Source organism: Cervus elaphus, chromosome 5 (assembly GCF_910594005.1).
Source record: "Cervus elaphus chromosome 5, mCerEla1.1, whole genome shotgun sequence".
Classification (NCBI taxonomy): domain Eukaryota; kingdom Metazoa; phylum Chordata; class Mammalia; order Artiodactyla; family Cervidae; genus Cervus; species Cervus elaphus.
Genome location: NC_057819.1, coordinates 57,908,714 through 57,931,463, shown reverse-complemented (window position 1 = coordinate 57,931,463; position 22,750 = coordinate 57,908,714). Strand labels below are relative to the sequence as shown.

The window sequence follows — 22,750 nt, the reverse complement described above, 5'->3', positions numbered from 1 at the left end:
TGCGGCAGGGAGAAAGCCAGTTAAGAGCCTTTAATCCAGACCAAGGCTCCGGGTGGTGTGATTAAAGGTAACGGTGGAGGAGTGGCGAGAAGCATCTGGTGGTATTTTGAATGCCAAACCACTGGGATCTGCTGACGAATTGGATGTGTATGTAAGAGAAGGAAATTAAAGATGATTCCGAGGGAGTTGGCCTCGAGGGGACTAGAAGGGTGGAATTGCCATTTACTATACTGGATGAGACAAGAGATTTTACCCATGGAAGAGGGATGTGGAGCAGATCAAGAGTTCCATCTTGAATGTGCTAAGTTTGAGATGTCTTTTCAACATCCAAAGGAGAGCCGGCTTTGTGAGCCGAGAATTCTGGTCCAGGGTGGAGTGTTCAGCTTAAACTAAGCCATCAGGCTGAATGAGATCACTACAGAAAGGGTAGCCAGAGGAGAAATGGGCTGTGAGCACTAGGCCCTGAGGCATTCCAGAGGTTAGGGAGGCTATGAAATTACTTGGAGAGTAAAATGATATGTAATTCAAAATCAACCAGACATATAGACGTCCAAACCAGCTAGCCTCTATCTTTCTCGCATTTCGTAAGGTTGAGGTGACCATTGAATCAGAAAGTAGACATGAAGTCGTCTGACACCTACTGCATACCAGGCACTGTATCAGGCACACGAATTGCCTTATTATCTCATTGGATCTTCACAAAAGCCCTGCACAATAGTTCTTATTGATCCCATTGCCCAAGGTAGAAAACCAAGCCTCAGAGAGGTCAAGCAACCCAGTTCAGTTTACACAGTGAAGAAAATGGCAAAGCCAGCACACAGCGACCATCAGTCTATCTCCAAAAACCCCTGGAATCCTCTTCCCTGTTACCAGGCCCGGCTTCTCAGCCTGACTCACACTGGAGTCACCTGTTGGTTGCTCAGTCGTGTCCACCTGCAGCTCCATGGACCCACAACTCCAGTAGCCCGCTCGGCTACTCTGTCTGTGGGATTCTCCAGGCAAGAGCACTAGAGTGGGTTACCATTCCCTTCTCCATGAGATCTTCCTGACCCAGGAATCAAACCTGGGTCTCCTACTTTGTAGGCAGATTCTTAACCATCTGAGCCACCAGGAAATCACCTGGGATGATTGCAAAGCTGCCCAGACCCTCCCCAGACCTGTTTCCTCCGAATCTCTCAGGATAGACCCAGGTATCACAGGTTTTAAAAGCTACCCAGGTGATTCTAACGAGCAGCTGGCACTGAAAACCACCGCCTTTGACCACTTCCTGTATTTGTGCACATGTGTGCTCCCCTGTGTTCCAGAAAGGATTACACATGTTCATTTGTTAATAAAACTGACCATTTATGCTGATCTGTGAAAACCACAATTCTTTGTGCTTTGATCAGATATCTAAGTTACGCATTCAGAGTTTAAAAACAGCTGAGGGGATTAGAAAAACATTATTTCCAGAAATGGTTTCCAGGGTTTTCTTCCTCTGCCTACAAGTCTTGTGAATGAGGTCTTGGATCCCCTATCATTGAAATAGATGAAGGGCAGAAGTAGGTTTAGGTTAGCGAAAAATTATCTAGCCAAGTTTAACTACAGAAATGTGAGTCAGCAGGTAAATAACTCTGATTTCTCATCCCCAATCAGAGCTGCCTTGTTCTTTTGTGTCAGAAGACATCTCTTCTGAGGCTTATGTTTATCATAAACAAGGTACCATCAAAAAGGAACTTACCACCAGAGGGTGATTAATAGCCATGTTGACAAAACAAAAAGTGTGGGTGCATTTGGGTCACTGTTTGCTCACATTTACCACTTAACTATGATTTGGATGCCTTCTGGAAGTTCCTCTATCCATTAAAAAGATTATCAATGCAAGATCTTAGGGAAAACTAAATTTAGGGTGTTGGAAGCTGTGGCAGAATGTGAAAGTGCCTGTCATATGCACCAACCTTTCATTGCTGCTGCTGCTGCTGCTAAGTCACTTCAGTTGTGTCTGACTCTGTGTGACCCCATAGACAGCAGCCCACCAGACTCCCCCGTTCCTGGGATTCTCCAGGCAAGAACACTGGAGTGGGTTGCCATTTCCTTCTCCAATGCATGAAAGTGAAAAGTGAAAGTGAAGTTGCTCAGTTGTGTCCAACTCTTAGCGACCCCATGAACTGCAGCCCACCAGGCTTCTCCATCCATGGGATTTTCCAGGCAAGAGTACTGGAGTGGGGTGCCATTTCCTTCTCCCAACCTCTCATTGGCTCACACTTAAAATGTTCCAAGTGTCTTTCTTCATTTATATAAAAACATATCTTAAAAAAATCTGTAAAATTAGGCAAAGTTTCCCAGAACCAATCAGATGGGGCCAGTTCTATGTTGGTGACCATGTTACATCTCTTCCAATGACCTTGTATTATTTTTGTCATGTGAAATTCTCGTTCTATTTTTGAGGTTTCACATCCTGTGATTGTGAACATTAGGCACATTTTTCTCTTTAGAAGACAAATGGCTCTTCCTTCACATCCCAGAAAGGGAAAAAAGTAAGCTCCCGCTACTTCCTTCCCACCTGTCTCCATAAATATGGTGACCCCTCCTGGAAGCCATCGCCGGCATCTGAATGAAGCCTCCATGGCTTCAGCTCTTTAATGCATTCTTTAATTCCCTGTCTGCTAATTACTCCTACAATGCTGTCAGACAGGTGAGGGTGTACCTAATCTTCCGAGGCTGAAACCTTCTATTGGTAGAGTTAAATGTTTCATTGTCAGCATCTGGTGAGCCGGCTCAGGCCATTCATTAAACATCTTTTCCAATCAGAACGTACCTGTTTCAAAACAGAAATAACACCAGCTGCTCATTTGGGTCTTTTCTTGCATCTTTATTTACATAAAACTTTCAGCAGAGGGGTAGGATTACAGCCCAGGTGATTGAAGGCTAAAATACAGTCTTTCATTTTTCCGATTGGGCTGGAAAATGGTCAGAAAATGGTCATCGACCAACTTTTATTCAAAGTGAGTAAAGGCTGGTTCTCTGAGGTCCTCTGTCAAAAGGAATCTTTCTCTTCTTTGCAGAACTTTCTTGTGTAAATATTCTTTTCCTTGGGTTTTTCACCCTCCGTTATTCTGTGTTAATATCATCAAACATCTCTCTCTCTCTCTCCGGGTCCTGGGTGCTCTTCCAGATCACCATTTTAGGCATGTAGGGTGGTGGAAGACACAGAACTGGGGGCCAGTCTGTCTGTGTTCACATCCCAGCTATCCCCTGTCGCTCGCTGTGCATAGCCTTGGGAAGATTTTTATTCATCTGCGGCCTCTGTTTTCTCATCTGAAAAGTGGAGATAATAACAGGAGCCTTACTCACATTATAGATTGAGGAGTGAGTGAGTTGATGTTGGCACATGCAGAATAGCACTTGCCTGACCCAGAGTAAGCCCTGTGTATTGGGGTGACCAAAATAGTTGTTTGGGTTTTTCCGTACAATGTAATGGAAAAATCTGAACAAACTTTCTTGGCCAACCCAATAATGATTTTTCTGCAGTCTGTACTCCACCTGCCAACATACAAATAAAGGCCAAAAAGTCCGTGAACTCCAGATACAGCTTCTGAAGTCCTGCCAGAGACGGGATGGCTAAAATTACTGGAAAGATTGTTCCTCTCTCTTAGTAATGGCCTCGGACTTAAGTTTGTACCCTTGTATTTGTTCATTGTCCTGCTCTTCCAGGCCTAACTCTCCCTTTTGGATAAAGGGAGGTATATTTTTATATATTATTATAGTATTTATTTTATAGGGCTTCCCTGGTGACTCAGACAGTAAAGAATCCACCTTCAAGGCAGGAGATCGGGTTCGATCCCTGGGTCAGGAAGATCACCTGGGGAGGGGAATGGCAACCCACACAGTATTCTTCTTGCCTGGAGAATTCCATGGACAGAGGAGCCTGGTGAGCTACAGTCCATTGGGTCACAAAGAGTCAGACACGCCTGAGCAACTAACACTTACATAGTATATGTTTTATAATATATAAAATGTTATATGTTTGAATTCTGGTTTTGAAATGTGAAGGATAGATCTCTTGTATGTCATCTACAGGGAAGTAGGAAAATAAGTGAAATAGGTGAAATAAAAGACACAAAGAGCATTTTTCAATATAGTTCCTCTCCTACTCCACAACTCAATACTCATTTCAAAGTTTGGGTTCCGTGGTTAGTCCAGTTTCTCTCCTTCCTACCATATCGAATATATATTTCTCCTATGAAATACAACCTTCTCCTGGAGGAATGTGTAAATGATTCTCTTTATAGTTCAGTAAAGCAACTAGGAAAGTTTAACAAAATCATCGACTTATACTTCAGTTCAGTTCAGTCGCTCAGTTGTGTCCGACTCTTTTGCAGACCCATGGACTGCAGCATGCCAGGCCTCCCTGTCCATCACCACCTCCCGGAGTTTACTCAGACTCATGTCCATTGAGTTGGTGATGCCATCCAGCCATCTCATCCTCTGTCATCCCCTTCTCCTCCAGCCTTCAATCTTTCCCAACATCAGGGTCTTTTCAAATGAGTCAGTTTTTCGAATCAGGTGGCCAAAGTATTGGAGTTTCAGCTTCAACATCAGTCCTTCCAATGAACATATCAAATATATATTTCTCCTATGAAATACAACCTTCTCCTGGAGGAATGTGTAAATGATTCTCTTTATAGTTCAGTAAAGCAACTAGGAAAGTTTAACAAAAACATCGACTTACTCTTAGCATAGCTAAATAACAGCTGACTACACTGAAAAGAAATGCAACTGTGAGCCTTCCTAACTGTCAAGGGGAGGGTGATAGGAGAGCCCTGAAAAGATTGCAGATGAGATGTTTGGGTCCAATTGGTTGAAGCACATGGCCAAAACCCCCCGTGTGGATTTCCACATGTCCCTTTCCATCTAGTACGCCATCAACAGAGATAACCATAGGATGCTTTTCAGGTGTCAGAGGTTGGAAATTAAAATTCCACTTGTACTTACCTGTGAAACTGGTATAAGATTGTCCTGTTTTTCTGTCAAAGGTCTAGCCAAGGGGGTTGTCAGCCATCCCCTAGCTGCTGCTGATGTTGCCTTTGTGTTCAGTGATTTGGAAATGCCCTCATCTACATGGATTCCCTGAACCCATCCCTGGGACTCAGAAAACTAGAGGGCTCTTATTTGCACATATTATTTAGTTGTACGTCATTTTAGATATCTCCTTCTACATGAAGGACAAAAATCTTTTCTTCTATTGTTCAGAAAGCAACAATAGAAGTCCTGATGGTGATGGGACTTCCCTGGTGATCCAGTGATTAAGACTTCGCCTTCCAATGCAGGGGCTGTGGGTTCCGTCTCTGACCAGGGAGTTAAGATCCCACATGCCTCAGAGCCAAAACACCATGACATAAACAACATAAGCAACATTGTAACAAATTCAATAAAGACTTTAGCTAAGGTCCACATTAAAAAAACAAAAGTCTTAAAGAAGTCCTGATGGTGAAGTCACACCAAATACAGCAGTTTTCAGTTACAGACAGAATGATAGGAAAAGAACAGGGAAGCACAGAAAATGTTAATCATCAGCAAGGGAAGGGCAGCCCAGTGTTGAAATACCTTAAAGGGACTTGCCTGGTGGTCCAGTGGCTAAGATTCCATGCTCCCAATGTGGGGAGCCTGAGTTTGATCCCTGGTCGGGAACTAGACCCCGCATGCTGCAATGAAGATTGAAGATCCCAAGTGCCACAACCAAAACCCACTGTAGCCAAATAAATAAAAATGAATAAATATTAAAATAAAATACTTTGAAGAATTTGAGCAAAAGACTAGTCATTTAGATGGGCGTGAAGGAGAGCAAGTCACATGATCCATGACATCCTGTCTGCCTTCCTAAGGGGATCTGCAGGAGGTGGACTTGCTAGCCTTTGGAATGTTCCAGAATGGGTTTCAGGGGACATCCTAGAAAAGCCAGAAGTTGGGAGCATAATGTAATGCTGAGGGCTGTGCAGACTAAGCCCCACCTGCTCCTACAGACCACGCCTCAGGACGACTCTTGACTAATCTGGTGAGCCCCTCTCTGATGGATTCAGGCCAAGCCATACCCACCAACCTGGAAGTGGGTTGCCGTGCTTTTTACTCACTCTGAGAGAGAGACAAAAATTAGAATAACCCAGATGCTTACTGCATCCCTGTTGCCCATCGGCGTTTTTCCTGGATGCAGTTCTGTGCCTCCTCACTGCCCTGTGCCTGACCCTGCGGTGGGGTGGTGTTCGCTCTGGCCCGGCGCTCTCTGCCGTCTCTCCTGGGTCAGTGAGTGAGGACATGAGCTCCATGAAGGCAGGGGCTCCAGGTGGGGCTGGTGCAAGGCTTCTCTGCCCATGGGATTTTCTAGGCAAGAATTATTTACCGCACCTGGAATAGTGTCTGAAGGCTTACTACTTACCAGACATTGTGTACTGTTTCACTTTCTGTTTATTAAGGGAAAAAGAAAGCCTACAAAGTAGGCACATTTTACAGATGTGAAAACTGAAGTTCAGTCACTTGCCTGATGAGAGTGACAAGTGGCAGGCATGGGATTCCACCCAGGGCTCTCTTGGGGCCTGTATCAGCCTTCCTAACGGCTACGCTGTACTGCCTCCTGTAGGCTACTGGACATATTATAAACCTCTGTATGAAGCAACGGCTATGTTAACTGAAAATTAGCTTGCTTTAGGATAATCCTGAAAGTCTTTTCTAATCAAATTCTAAAACTGTTGTGTTTTGGAATCTTCATTTCGTGTTCTATAAATGGCACGTAATTGCCCCTTTGTTTAGTGGTTGGAATAAATCGGTGTCACCGAGTTTGACTTTCTGTGAGCATTTGTGTCTGAAGAGAAAATGTGTGTGTATATGTTGGAGAAGGGGACCCAGATTGGCATTTAGTGATGTTGGAAAAAGAGTGGCCTTCTTGGATTACATTATGATGGGGAGACCATCTATCCCACTGACTGTTAAGGGCAAACATGGGCTTTTAAGCTGAGAGATTCACTAAGAAGGAAGCGATAGAATTCAAATAAAATGTGTAGGACATTTGGAGAGTAAAATTATGGATGTTTCTAACTAAGAACAAAGTGAACAAAAGTGGGAAATCTCCATGACAACTAGAGAGCGAAGCAACTGGATTCCAGATTCGCCTGCAGCTCTCTTCAAAACTCCTTGGAAAGTCTGAGAAAGCATTTAAATGGAAAACAAGTCAAGTGAATTCAGGCGAATGAATCTCTGAAAGACAGGAAATGATCCAGGTGATTGGAGTATACTCTCTCTTAGGGAACTGGGAAAGTAAGTGAAACAAGTTCAAAGGACACAAAGGACATTTTTCAGTGTATTTCCTCTCCTACTCCATAACTCAATGCTCATTTCAAAGTTTGGGTTCTGTGGTCAGTTCAGTTTCTCTCCTTCTTACCATATCGAATATATATTTCTCCTGTGAAATACAATTCCTCCTTCTCCTGGAGGAATGTGTAAATGATTCTCTTTATAGTTCAGTAAAGCAACTAGTATTTGTTCTTGTTCAGGCTTTTTCGATGGGAAACATTGCTTCATCCTCTGTTCTTAAATAATCAATCATTCATGTATTGAGTGGGGGCTCAGCAGTAAAGAATCTGCCTGCAATACAGGAGAGGCAGGAGATGCTGGTTCAATCCCTGGGTCAGGAAAATCCCCTGGATAAGGAAATGGCACCACACTCCAGTATTCTTGCCTAGAAAATCCCATGGACAGAGGAGCCTTGCAGTATACTGTCCATAGGGTTGCAAAGAGTTGGACACGACTGAACACACACACACGCACCTGTGCTTAAACACTGCAGGAGCTTAAAGGACTTTGCCTGTGTTCAGAGGGAAACAAAACCTGTACAAAAGAAAATCATGGCATCATAAGCAAATGCTAAATTTATGGGATGCAGTTGTTGCAAGAAAGGGGACCCTTTCCAGGGCCCAAGAGTGGGCTCTTGTCTAATACTCAGAAATGAGTTGTCCAATGAGACGCACATGCTGACAAAGCAAAGACTTTATTGGGTAGGGGCGCCCAGGCAGAGAGCAGGAGGGTAAGGGAACCCAGGAGAACTGCTCTGCCACATGGCTCAGAGTCTCGGGTTTTATGGTGATGGGATTAGTTTCTGGGTTGTCTGTAGCCAATCATTCTGACTCAGGGTCCTTCCTGGTGGTGCACGTATCGCTTAGCCAAGATGGATTGCAGTGAGGAGGATTCTGGAAGATTATTAGAACATATGGACTGGAGTCTCCTCTCTCCTTTTGACCTGTCCTGAATTCTTCCGGTCAGTGGTAGCTTGTTAGTTCCGAGTTCCTCACCAGGAACTCCTGTTGTCAAATAACTCATGTACGTGGTCACCATCCTGCCTGGCCAGGACGGCGGTGTCAGTCAGCGGGGTCCCCTAATACAACTAGGAAGAGAGGCTTCATTCTTCAAAAGAAGAAAAAATCAGTAGGAAGCCCACCTTCACGGTGGAGAAAAATGTAAAGATGAGCCTGGAAGAACCCATAGAATTTAGTCACCCAGAGAGAAAGGACAAGATCCAGACAGGGGCTCAGCATTCACAAAGACACATGCTAGGCCTGAGCTGGTGACAGCAATTGGCAACTGGGAGTTAAGGTAGAGAGCAAACATGCAGACACAGCGGGGAAGGAGGGTGGGACGAGATGGAGAGCAGTGTTGACGTATATGCACTACCGTGTGTGAAGTCGGTAACTAGTGAGAGCTTCGGAAAAGCAAAGGGAGCCAGCCCGTGCCCAGTGATGGCCTAGAGGGGCGGGATGGGCGAGGAGGAGGTCCACGAGGGAGGGGACATGTGTAAACACGGAGCTGATTGACTTTGCTGTACAGCAGAAACCAACACACATTGTAAAGCAATGACACTCCAATAAAAAATAAGGTTAAAAATAAAAAGTAAACCGTCGTCTAATTCTGCCTCTACCGCCTAACCAATGCATGATGTTAAGCAGGTCATTCTAACCGTCAGTTGCCTTGTGTTTCATCAGAGAAATCACCACTTGCTTCTTAGGGCTGTTGTAAGGATTAAATGAGATACTGCAAGCAGAGCCCTTACAAAATGGCAGTGGTCATAATCCTTCTCTACTGACGTTGAAGGGATAGAGGATTTGATGAATGGGCACTGGAAAGTCATTGTAATTCTTGAGCAGGGTCTTGGCTTTAATTAATGTGGGTCTTAGGAAGATTAATCTGGCTGTGGTTTGTAGGATTGATGAAGGGAAGAGTCTGAAGACGGGGGGTTATGTCAGGAGGCTGAGAGTCATTTGGCTTGATTTTATGAGGAACTGAATTAGGAAGGCGGCCGTGAAAACTGAGGAGGAAGGACAGCGCTAGATGGAGAAAAGACCGTCCAGAACTTGGTGACTTGATCTACAAGTCAAAAGACAGATGGAGTTAGTCAGAGATGGGCCGCAAACTCTGAGCTGTAGAAACCAGGCAAGCATGTGCCAGCCCTGCACTCAGAAGGGAAGCCAAGGTGATCTGGGCAAAAGCTACAGAAAGCAGGTCCCAAGAAGGCAGGGATCTGGTCTATGTCATTTCTCCTTATGTCCTCAGCACTGGAAACAGTAACTCACATATAGCAGAAGCCCAGAAATTATTTTTTGAATGAATGATGGATGGATGGAATGAAAGAATGAGTAGATGGTGAGAGCATCATCATTTACAAGTAAACTCTGAACAATTCTGTAAAGTAGATGGTTTTTGTTTATTTTTTATTTATTTGGCCATGGCAGTTTTTAGTTGTGGCATGCAAACTCTTAGTTGTAACATATGGAATCTAGCTCCCCCACCAGGGATAGAACCCAGGTCCCCTGCATTGGAGCAAGGGATCTTAGCCACTGGGCCACCAGGTAAGTCCCAGTAAATTATTTTTATATTTTGAGTAATAGAGCAGCCTTCTATATAAAGGTCCATATTTAATCTAGGGGTGGGAGGAAAGTATTTCTCAGGAAAAATTTAAAAACCATCCATCCAATAGAAAGAGGTAACTGTTAAAACTTAGAACACTGATACAAAGGGAATTTTCTAATTCAGAGAACATTAAAAAAACATGTTCAAAATAGGGGAAAGAAAACCCCACTTGTTCTGGTATGTATTGTTTTATCCTTCCCATCCTGGGTATAGGATAAAAGAAAGCCCTTACTTGCTTGTTAGAAGAAGAAAGCTCACACTTGAAGTTCTTACTTGGCAGATGTCAGTTGAAAGCTCTGCTTATGGAATATGCTGCAGTGTCAAAGTCTGTTGGATAATTTTAGACGAATGTGTCATGTGTGACATGGAAATATGGCATGCTGTACATTAGTGATTTCCCAAGTGTTTGGAGCAGGTAGTAATGTGCTGAGAAAGTGCTCTTTATCTCTCCACACAGTGTACTTGTAGAGCAGTGGGGAAATGCTTTTGGTGGAAATTACTTTAGTCAGAAAAAGAATCCATTTACAATATGCGCCTTCTAACATCTTTCAGACAATGCATTGTATTAAAGAGGCATTTTTTGATTAATGTTTTATAAACATTTTTCAGCATGACAGCTTAAAGTCCCTGTAAAATTGTAAATGTGCGCGTGGTGTTCACTTCCATAAAGTCAAACGCCATCTCATATAGTCTAGTCGGATCCTGTCAACCACAGTGACACAGAATCAGTACCTGGGAGCATTAAAATTAATTTGCTTCATTTATATTACTGCAGTGATCGCAAGATGAAAAGAGTCCTATATTTAAATTTTACTTGAAAAAGAAAACTCTTTCGAGTAAGTTTGTTTGGTTTTTTTGAAATCATTGCCCCTTTTTTCTCCCTAGTTAATGAATGGAGTGAAAATGGAGTGATAGTCTACACAGTAATTTTATGATGGGGTCTGGATTAGCACAATTCCAATCCTTCAGCACTCTTCTTCTGAGCACTAAGACGCTCAGAGATGAAGGCCAAACAGTCGCTGACCCTAAGAAGCTCACAGCTTAGTCAGGGTCACACACACACACACAGTCACACACACAGTCACACACACACACAGAGCAAGCAGTAATAATAAATGCAGCAAATGCTAGGCTGGAATGCGCCTCAGTTGGTAAGCCTAGAGCAGAAAGGAGGCTTGAGACAATAAGGATGACTTCCCGGGGGAGGCAAGTTTGGGAACTGAGGGCTTACAGACTGGGCAGGTCAAGAAGTGGGTGACAAGAATTCTGGCAAAAAAGAGCTCGTTGGCAAAGACCGAGAGGCAAGACCTCTCGAGCCCAGGGGGCGCAAGGCGGGAACGAGAGGGTCCTGCGCCCTCAGTGGCTGGCGCACAGGGGGCGTGGAGGGGGGCAGTGAGCCCTCGAGGGGCTTGTGCTCAGTCTGGTTCCTGACTAGCAAATACCCTTCACAAGACAAGCCTGCAGGCGGAGAGAACGGTTTGGGGAGAGAGTTGGGGGCACAGGTGAGGCCCACCGTGCCCTGAAGGAAGGTCACGGGGAGGAGGCGTGAGTGGTCACCCAGGGGCTGGTGAGCCTCCTTACTGAGGCTGTGTCACATGCTGTAGTTAATCTGTTCAGTGAGTGCTCGTTGAATGAATGAATGAGTGATGGGGTGAACTATTGAAAGGGTGGGTGAAGAGGATGAAAGGGCAGTGCATTACATGGGCTTCTGGAAAACGAGATCTAGCCCACGTTCTCTGATTTGACTTGAAGATCAAGTTTTGCCAAATCCATGGCCAGGTGACAGAAATCGCAGCGTGGGAAGTGCAGTGGCAGGTGCGGGGAATCTCTCTACTGCACTTCCCGTGTTCCTTCTGACAGCGCTGGACACCCGGCCAGGAGGCCCTAGAACAGAGATCATAAACTCACTGCTTCCAAGCGATCGAGGCCACTGCCTGGACCACTCGGGCGTGGAGAAGTTAATTCTCCTCCCCTCACTCACTTCTCCCAGCTTCTCTTTCTACTCTGACTCTTGAGAAAACGAAAAGGCAGTGAGCAGAAGCTACTGATTTGGGGCCAGAAGGGCAGACAGGGAGAAACTGAAGGAAGCATGGGAAAGAAAGACTGAGTCACAGAGGAGACTGCGAAGACGCTAATGATTGAATAGGAAAGTGAATCATCGGATGGTTGAGAAGTAAGGGAGCATTTCAGGCCGAGGGCACAGAAAGGCTCCCAAAACAAAAAGCTTTGCTCCGGACTCTGGGTCCCCCTGTGCAGGGACCAGCCTGTCGCGAATCCACCCTGAGAGGGTGACAAGACATAGCAAAGGGACCTGACCCTCATCTTCGGAAGCCAGGTTTTCCTCTCTGATTTTATTTTCAATCATATTTTTAACAGTCACCAGGAAGAGTGACGATAGGAAATCTGATTAACAATTAACAACAATGAGAGACTTCACTGGTGGCCCAGTGGCTAAGACTCCACGCTTCCAATGCAGGGGGCCTAAGTTTGATCCCTGGTTAGGGAACCAGATCCCACATGCCTCATCTAAAGATCCTGCAAGCTGCACTGAAGATTGTAGATCCCATGTGTCGCAAGTGAGACCTGGCACAGCCAGATAAATAAACAGTTAACCAGAAGGTTTGCAGGCTCACGAGGTGGTGAAGGGAAATCCCCGCTTCATTCAACAAATGGCTACGGCAGCTGCCAGTCATGGTGGAACCCTCTCTTGAGGTGGATGGCTGGGGTATGAGGCTGAGTGAGAGAAGGTCTGTGTCTCCAGGGTGAGTTGGGCAAACACACCAGCCCATCGACCCAGGGACGATTAAACAGCTAGAAAACTGGAAAGTGGAAAGGGGACAATGAATAGCCAGAGCTGGGGGAATAAAGGAAGAAGTTGGAGATCTCAGAACCTATCAGTACAAGTCTGGAGAGGAAATGAAGATCAGACTTCCTAGGAGGGGCATAAGGGGCTATCCACTGGGGCTAACCCCCAGGCACCTGCCTCTTCTCCAGACTTCGTGTAGTGCCTTCTCTGGGCAGAACTATCCAGGGAGCCATGAACTGATGAGGAGGAGTGATGTTTGCAGAGTCCCAACCCTGTCAGCAAATATGTACAGAGGAGTATACTGGAAGATGAAATGAACGAGCTGAAGAACCAGCCCCAGGCCAGAAGAGAACTTCACATGCATTGGTACTAGGGACCACAGGAGGTAGAAAGTCAGTTGTACGCTGGAAGCTCCTAGAAGCCAGCTTCCATCTGGGGTTCCCTTGCAGCTATGAGGGTAGGCCTCACAGCTGCTGAACTGCTGGCTGATGTGGAATCACAGGAGCACCCCTGTGAGAAGCAGGGGAGTCCAAGGTCTGCCGCCCCGGGAGCACTGCTGGGAGGAACCCAGGCGAGAGGGTCCCAAAAAGACTCTGGGTCGGAGAGCTCTTTGCATCCCAGGTCCTCTTCTGCTTCATGGAGCCACCATCCCCTGGATGTCTTGAAGACCTCAGAGGCCTTGACCCTGGCCTGACACAGAGAACCAGAAACCCAGGGGACCTGGATTGCAGCAAAGCCCCCACCTCTTGGGAAAGTTATCCAACCTCTAGGCATTTCATTCATACAGGAGAGCCCTTGACAGCACCTGGCATCTAGTTAAGCACTCACCGCACACAGAAACATTATTGTCATCATTACTGTTATCTTTTCATCGCACTACAGTGAGCTGCCGAGGTCGTTTCCATTAAGACACCTTGTGTATCTTGCTTATTGGAGAGGTAGCTCTGCGACTGTAGCTGTGAACTTGCTTTGGCTTACTGAAGAACAACACAGAGCCCACCTGAGCATAGCCAGGAAAGTGGAACTCGGGTGATTTAGCCCAGCAGCCACAGGCCTTGAATTTTGAGCCAGAAATCCCTGCTCTGATCACTTTTAGAAACAAATACTTCCATATTTATATCATTTGCTCCCTTTATGCCCCTGTTACTTTCATTCACATCATCCTTTTGGGCCAAATAACCTTTCCTGAGAATTTCCCTGGTGGTCCATTGGTTAAGAATCCACCTTCTAATGCCAAGGACACAAGTTCAACCCCTGGCCAGGGAACTAAGATCCTACATGCCTCAGCACCACAACAAAGATCCAGAGCAACCAAAAAAAAAAAAAAAGTAATAGCCTTTTCCGAAAATAGGAGGAATATATATTTGGATCTTCTTCATTTCTCATTGTAATAACTTTCTGGAACCATAATATTAGATGCTGCTAATTCAAATCCAATAAATGGATTAAGCATATTACATTCAAAAGCAAAGCTCCTTTGTTCTTTGTATTAGTGAGAAGACAGAAACTGTGCAAGACTAAACATTTGGAGCTTCGAGAGAGACATTGTTTGGGAAGAGTTAAGTGTTTGCAGTTTATGGCAATGATATGTGAGGCTATGAAAAAGAAAGCAGCCATGAAATACATTTTTGCATAAAGGTTTGAAATTTATTAGAAGGTAAAAATAATTGAAGAAGCAGAGCTTTCCTCACCAGGTTATAATAAAATGTTATTTATGGGCCATCATTGCATGTGTTTAGGAGCTTGGTTCCTTTTCAGTGGCTGTTCCGAAAGAAACAAAAAGAAAGCTAAGCTCTTAAAGCTGTTCAGATGACAAAACTGATGTGCGTACATAGTCGTCTGATGACTAGGCCACATTACAGCAATTGGTGATAACAGTCAAATCACCAGAGTCTGAATTCTGTTATAGAAGCTTAATAGGTACACGTGCTAGGTGGGTACTTAAAAATCTTCATGCTTTGCCATGGGTACAACAGAGCAGCAGACTCAGTAGCAGGATTCATTTACCTAAGTTCTGGTAAGACCTTCACTGTGGGCTTTAATCACTCAGCACAGATTTTAGAATTTTCATCTGCCATACACAATACTGCTTAAAGCGCTTTGAGCTTCTTGGCCAAAAGAGTGGGCAAAGCCTTTATGACTGTCTTTTTGGCTAAAGTACCCTCCTATTTATCTTATCAAATCCTTTCAGCCCCAAAGTGAACTTAGGCGCTTTGAAATGGTATCTAGCAGGCCTCCCTAAAGACCAGTGGAGTGTTTTACTACTAAGCAAATGATCCATTTTTAACCTCTACTGGTATACCTCCGTCTTCTTGAAGCAACTCTCTTCCACTGTCTTCTCTCCTCTCGTTAGACAGACAGTGAGAGCACCAGTGCCCTTGGACTGACCCCCTTTTCAGTTTTAATCTGTTCTAGAGCTTAGAGCTTTACGTAGTGAAAGGAAGATGGAAAGATTTGGTGATTCATTCCAGACAGTCCCTGTTTGGTTCTGTGAATATCCACAGGGGAAAGATGGTGCATGCCAAGGTCAAGTTTTAATGGCCCGTGTCTTTAGTTTAATGACTAAATTTGATGAATTTAGTTTGATGAATTTGCCTTTAGGTTTTGTATCTTCTTTGTTCGTCAGGAATCCCAATGCTGAAGATCGTGTTTGCAGGCCACGAGTACCTCTCTCTAATATCCGTCCCCTTGCTCATCTACCATCCGGTGCAGATCCTCCTGGGAAGTGTGTTGGTGCCAACAATAAAGTCTTGGATGGTGTCAAGGCAGAAGGTGAGACTCTAGAAGGATCTTACTTGGATCCAAGTCACATTGAAATGCTATTTCTGAATCTTAGCCACTCATACATGTTAGCTTTTGCACATATAACCTTGTTCTCAAGTACACATTTTCTTAACTAAATTCAATAATAATGATGCATTAATCCATTTCAACTTGAACAAGAGAGTTGAGGACCAGTTGTTCTACATTGTTATAAAAGCACTATGATACTTAAAATGCAGTCTTTAAAAGCCATTTTTAATTTGCTCACATTGAAGGGCATATTACAGTGGAGTAAAGTTTCAGTAAATATACTCAAAATATACGTGCCCCACCACTCGGGTGCACACCAACTTTGCCTTGCCTCTTCATTCATATGTGTCCTGATTTCATGTTTGTCTAAGCATAATAGCACTTGGATTTATCTAGAATGTCTGCTTTCTCTTTAATTTTCCAGACGCTTCACAACTTCTTTGTATTGCCAAACTATGTGTTTGGGAATTTAATAAGAGTTCAGCAGCAAACAAGGCCACACAGTGATGTCAATTTCACCACACTTGGCTCAAAAGCCTTACTTATTTGATATTTGTGGATCTCTCAAATTATGTGCGCTAAGTCGCTTCAGTCATGCCCAATTCTTTATGACCCTGTAGACTGTAGCCCTGCAGGCTCCTCTGTCCATGGGATTCTCCAGGCAAGAATACTGGAGTGGGTTGTCATTTCCTCCTCCAGGGGATCTTCCCAACCCAGGGACTGAACCCACATCTCTTACATCTCCTGCGTTGGCAGGCAAGGGTTCTTTACCTTTGGCACCACCTGGCAAGCCACAAATTATATATCAAATTAAAAACCAAATAAAACAGAGTGAGTGACTCATACAAAATGTAGATGCAGCACCTACTGCGGAAGCACCCATAGAGCACCTCCTTCCCAGCAGCTCAGACTTTGCAAGGCTACTTTCAGCCCACTCATAAGGTGGCAGCTGTCACAGGAGATGAGTAGGAGAAGGAGACAGCCAGTGACAGAGCCCCCTGTGTCGTGTCCTTCAGCTCAGTTCAGTCACTCAGTCGTGTCCGACTCTTTGCGACCCCATGGACTGCAGCCACGACAGGCCTCCCTGTCCTTCACCAACTCCCGGAGCTTGCTCAAACTCATGTCCGTCAAGTCAGTGATGCCATCCAGCCATCTCATCCTCTGTCGTCCCCTTCTCCTCCTGCCTTCCATCTTTCCCAGCATCAGCGTTTTTTCAAATGAGTCAGTTCTTCTCATCAGGTGTTGGACCAAAGTATTGGAGTTTCAGCTTCAACATCAGTCCTTCCAATGAATATTCAGGGCTGATTTCCTTTAGGATGGACTGGTTGGATCTCCTTGCAGTCCAAGGGACTCTCAAGAGTCTTCTCCAACACCACAGTTCAAAAGAATCAATTCTTTGGCGCTCAACTTTCTTTATAGTCCAACTCTCACATCCATACATGACTACTGGAAAAACCATAGCTTTGTCTAGACGACCTTTGTCAGCAAAGTAATGTCTCTGCTTTTTAATATGCTGTCTAGTTTAATCATAGCTTTTCTTCTTCGAGGAGCAAGCGTGTCTTAATTTCATGGCTGCAGTCACCACCTGCAGTGATTTTGAAGCCCAAGAAAATACAGTCTCTCAGTTTCACGTCCTAAGTGTCCTAAAAACGGAATAGCCCCGCCACCACCTGTTAAGTTCCATGTATGCTCAGCACGCCCAGCCTTCACCAGGTTCAGAGTGTGGACCCTTGAGCCCAGCTGCCCGTTCTACCGCCTTGCCCATGCGACCCTGGCCGTGTTCCTTCAATTCTCTCTACCTGTCTCTGCCACTCTAAGACTTATGATAACATCTGCTCTTTAGAGTTATGGAGGATTACATGGCAGGTGTTTGACAAAAGCCAGCTGATACATTCACTGTCATCATCACTGAAGTTTTGTATTCTCTATGACTGTTTGTAGCAAGCTCTGCTACCCCCATGGAACACACGGGGACTAGGCCCAGAGAGCTGAGCAACTTGCCCAGAGTTATACGGGTAGTGTAGTCAGGGCGAGAGTTAGGACTGGAACCGTGGTCTATTTGTCCCCCCAGATCTTCCCCCCACACCACAATGATGCTCCAAACAGAAATACAAGGTTGCTTTTATCTAATTTATTGTAGTTCATTTACAATGTTGTGTTAGTTTCAAGTGTATAGCAACATGATTCGATTGCATATAAGAGTAATAATGTGTAGTCTTTTTCAGATTCTTTTCCATTATAGGTTATTGCAAGACACTGAGTAGTTTCCCTGTGCTACACAGTAGGTTCTTGTTGTTTATCCATGTTATATATAGCAGTGTGCGTCTGTAAATCTCGAGCTGTCCTAATTGCTCTCCCCCACTACAAGACTGCTTTTAGAAGGGGAGCCCTAGGTCCCCAGAATTCTGAGAGAGTAGCGCTCCAGCACCTTCCCTCGTCTTGTTACCGAACAAAATGTGGGCGAACGGCACTCTGTGCTGGGGGCCACGCCAGGCTGGTCGCTTCCCACTCAGAGCTGCTAGAGGAGCGGTTCAATAACCTTTTTTTCTTTTACTCTTTTTCCCCTTCGAAAACTTCCACTTGTATTCATGCTCATGGCTAATGATGTGTATGTACACGATAGACTAGAATTTATACATATCAATTTTGACAAGGAATGAAGAAAATTATTTGAAAATCCCAATATTCCATCAACGATTAGCAATCCTAGTAAACTGCAAATTAATCAGAATAAAGTTTTCTTCTAAATGTTTAAAAGCTCTGGGATTTATCCTACAGAGTAACAGAAGCATGTCCCAAAAGGGAGACTAAACTAGACAATGCCACTCACTTTTCCTATTTTTATAGAAATCACTCCCAACCAGGGGGCCACTGACTAATGTGGAATCACCCAGAAGGCTTGAAATTATTTAGCCATCCCATCTGGCCACGAAAATAAATAGGAAGTGTCCATCATAAGGGTATCCACGAGTGTCTCCTCCACTTTGCTGATAATACTAAGACCCACAGGGACCATCTAGCACAGCAGAGATGAGTGGCCATGCCAGAGTCTGTGGCCAGTGAGGTGGGCAGGTTTGGATCCGGGAGTTTTGACCACGGGTTGTATAATGCTGTCTAGGCAGGCCTCTTCTTCTTCCTTGCAGCATAAATTATCTGGTGTTAACTGATGCTCTCACATTGTTCGTGGATACAGTCCAACTCTGAACGTCATGTTTTCCTTTCTTGCAGGGAGTGAAATTGATGAGGCCAACAGTATAACAAGGAGGCGGTCGTTCCACAGCCATGTATATATGTACAGGATTGTACTTACGGTTCTGAAGACTTGTATTTGTGAACGTTGCTTCGATGCATATTTTATTTTTTTACACAAAAAAATATGATATAACTGTTTAAAGTGCCTTAAAATGTATTTGACGAGAGCATTATTTCCAAAACCTACTTTGTTGGTTACTGCCCGGGATGGTACAGTATTTTGGAGTTGTTTAATTTTCTTTTTTCCTAACACAGAAAACAGTCATGAAAGTGACAAAAAAACAAACACGTTTTTCTCGTACCACCTTCCCTGCACTAAGCTCTCTCCTAGTTACTGTACTGTTTGAAATGAGGTCACATCATCAGGAAAATGCCCTTCCCATGACAGTGAATATTTCCAAAATCTTATTTGATTTACCATATGATTCTTTCTTTTTCTGCAACTGTGACATGCCTCTTCCTTATCAACTCAGCAGGGGTCACAGACTGAATAGAGGCTGAAAAGCATAAGTCATCTGCATTTCTTGATATCATTTTTTAAGACATTCCTTCAAATAGTTTCCACACAGAAATTCCTCAGTTCCATTACAAGAGACTGTGGTGCTCTGTGTCTTAAATTTATTATAAGCTGCTTCAAAGAAAGGGCCTGATGTTTGAGTTATGAGTCAAAGTACATGAGGTTTCGAGATAAACTACAGGATTTGGGTTTCAGGATTTTTTCAAATGTTTTCCCTTTTTCTTCCATCATTTCTTTCTTACCTGTTTTCCAGCACACTTGGAAACTCCCAAGAGCCAAATGTGAGACACCAAAATGTTACAATTAGTTGGAGTGGCAACAATTAATCCACATTCCACAACTGAGACCAAAATTGTTTTCCTGTTACACTGATGTGCTGAGCACAAATTTCCCCTTTTAGCCAGAAGCAGCCTGTTACATCTTTGGATCAAGTACACTTAAGGCATTTGAAACGTTACTAATGAGAATTTTCCTTGGCAGATTTGACAAATGTTTGCAACATTTTTTTAAAAAATTAAATCACATTGCTGTTATGAATAGATGAAGATATAAAGGTCATCGAGGCAAACAAATGTTATATATACACATTCTGTCTAGCTATATGGAAAGAAAAATGGACACAGAAGATGCAAAACCATTCATTAACCAAAACAGCAAGGACAATTAGTTCCCAAACTGGCATCAGTTTGCCACGGAGTACCCAATATTTGCTTCTACTGTGGCTGGAAAAGCTCTCACGACCCAGTTACAGAATCAAGTCATTGCTTTATAGAAATGAGGGAACGCTTTTTCTCTTTTTCCTGCACACCATTCTGTCACACCTCTCTACTTTTCCTGACTTAACAGATGACACTGGCATCCTGAGTTGCACTGAGGCCACATCATAGCTTTAGCAGCTGTTTTGCTGTTATTTTATCAATAGCAAAAAGTCATTCCTTAGAAGCTCACCATGTTTACCAATATCATAAATTTACAGTACTGTTATTGCCAGCTCTTATCTTGTGTTACTTCTGAGTCATTTCAATGTCATTGAAACTCATACATTTCACAAGAGTTAGCCTCAGTGTAAGTTTTAAGGCTAGTGCCAGACCCTGCAAAAATCTATGCTAAACAGGCTATTTGTCAAGAATTCCTATTGTCAACAAATTCACCTGTGTCTAAAACTACAATAATTTTGCTTGGTATTTTTGATGCTTATGTATGGAGAACAGTAAGGTTTTTTATGTTTTTTTCCTACAAACTTCTTTGAATTTCAGAGTAAATGGAATTGTCTGTCTGAGTTATCATAAAAATCTTCAGCATAGTATTAGAATACTGATTTTTTTTCCCCTCAACTTATCTACCTCTATTGTCTTTCACCTATAGTAGGTGTGACTATGGGATAAAATTCAACTAAAAATGCTATAACATTTTATCTTTTGCTTTAAAAAAGTGTTTTCTGTTTTCAAATAATCTTTACGTAGTGAATTTTGGTGGCTTTATTGATATGTTTATGCCTATTTCTTTTTTTACACAAATGCTGTGCATATTTTTCCATAAAGGACAAAAAATAAAATCAAATTTTATTTTTAATTCCTGCTTACTGGGATTTAATTATTCATATCTTGAAATATGTCCATGCACTGTTTTACACATTTGTTTTGTCTAAATGTATTTATGAAAGAACTACATTATATTTATGTTTGCTCATTTTTCCACCTGGATTTTTTTAATGGCTGTTATGAAATTTTATTTTTTAAATAAGTGAGAATATTCATCTTTTCATGTGCTCTTTTCTAAGTTTTAAATTTTTGTGGGTTCTTTTTATTCTTCCCTCTTCTGGTTAAAACTAACACACCTCTGGCTAGTGTTCAGTGTTTATGCTAAATACCAAATTTTTTAAAAAGGATTGGTGAAGTGATGAAGTGGATTATTTATGATGAATGGAAGATGAAAATAATTCTATGATTAAACAAAGATGTTTCAGAAATCACAAGAGAACCTGTGGCTTATTTTTGACCTGGTTTCAAATGCACTCATAATGCCTTTCAAGTATCTGTAGATTTCTTTTTTTTTTTATTCATTCCAATCCTCTTATATTATCTGTGGTAAAATGGATATAAGTTCCATAGTCTTCCCATATATCCATCTCAGTAACCCCCCACCATGCCATACCGTTAAAGTCCAGAAGTTAGCCCTTGCTGGTTAGAGATTTTCTCAGCATCAGGGCTGAGAACCAAGAGAAACATACTCAGCAGAAGGGACAGAATATAGGTGATCTGAGTTTTTTCCACCCTTGGCAATTTTTTCAAGGATCATAAAGGTGGACCCCTAGAATGCAGAATGCCCTTTGCAAACCTGGAGTATCTTTACGGGTGAGAACCTTGTGTAGCGGGCTTCCCAGGTGGCATGAGTGGTAAAGAACCCATCTGCCAGTGCAGCAGAGAGGAGAGATCCGGGTTCAATCTCTGGGTCAGGAAGATCCCCTGGAGGTGGGCATGGCTACCCACTCCAGTATTCTTGCCTCAAGAATCCCATGAACAGAAGAGCAACAGGGGCTACAGTCCACAGCGTCGCACAGAGTCAGACACGACTGAAGCGACTTAGCATGCACGCACCTCGTGTGGAATTCCATACCTTTGTGTTCTTGTTTTGCTGTCTTGGCTTCCCTGTAAGGCTGATGGAAATGTCACCTCCTCCAGGAAGCTTTCCTGCTTGCCCAACCAGTGCTAGACTCACTCCCTGTTGGCATGCCCTTAGAAGGAGTCCCTCAAGTCTTCTAAAATCTTTCCTTGTCTAATCATCACTTTACATTTCTGTCTCCTCCAATGTGGTCCTTGTTTTTTTTTCCTTCTGTGCTTAACATAGTGCCTGACTCAGATTTATAACCCTCCAAAATATCATTTTCCAAACTCTGACCTTATGAGGTAGGACAAGAACCCTCATAATCATGAGCGCTCTTACCTACACAAAGGTCATTACTAAGTTACAAGGAAAACTTTTTTGCTACTATTCCTATTCTGCGCTCAGTCGCTCAGTCGTGTCCGACTCTGCGACACCGTGGACTATATAGTCCACCAGGCTCCTCTGCCCATGGAATTTTTCATGCAATACTGCAGTGGATTGCCATTTCCTACTCCAGGGGATCTTCCCGACCCAGAGGTCAAACCTGTGTCTTTTGCATCTCTTGCCTTGGCAGGTGGACTCTTTACCACAGCGCCACCTGGGAAGCCCCCATACTACACTTGAGCTTCGCCAAGAGGCCAAGAAGCACTTCCTATCCTGAATGCTGCTAAGAGAAAGGCATGGCTTCAGAGCTGTGTAAAAACCAGCTGTCCAAGTTGAGACTGCAGCGTGATACACAAACAGCTTTCATCTTTTATATTTTGACAGAACAATAAACCCTCAACAATTCAGGCTAAATCAGCTCGGGTTGATCTGAATTAGTGAATACTTAATATGCACAAAAATAA

The 22,750-nt window shown here is 43.5% G+C and overlaps 1 protein-coding gene across 2 annotated transcripts in view; it reads left to right on the top strand.

The window, feature by feature from the left end:
* The window catches only part of SLC10A7 (solute carrier family 10 member 7), a 287,835-nt gene extending 268,030 nt beyond the window's left edge, over window positions 1-19,805 (top strand). For both annotated transcript variants that reach the window (XM_043902560.1, XM_043902559.1), the window contains 2 exons: window positions 15,363-15,508; window positions 18,758-19,805. In XM_043902560.1, the coding sequence (XP_043758495.1) occupies window positions 15,363-15,508; window positions 18,758-18,787 (176 nt within the window). In that variant the 3' untranslated portion in view covers window positions 18,788-19,805. The remainder of the gene's footprint in view (window positions 1-15,362; window positions 15,509-18,757) is intronic.
* The last annotated feature ends 2,945 nt before the right edge of the window (window positions 19,806-22,750 follow it).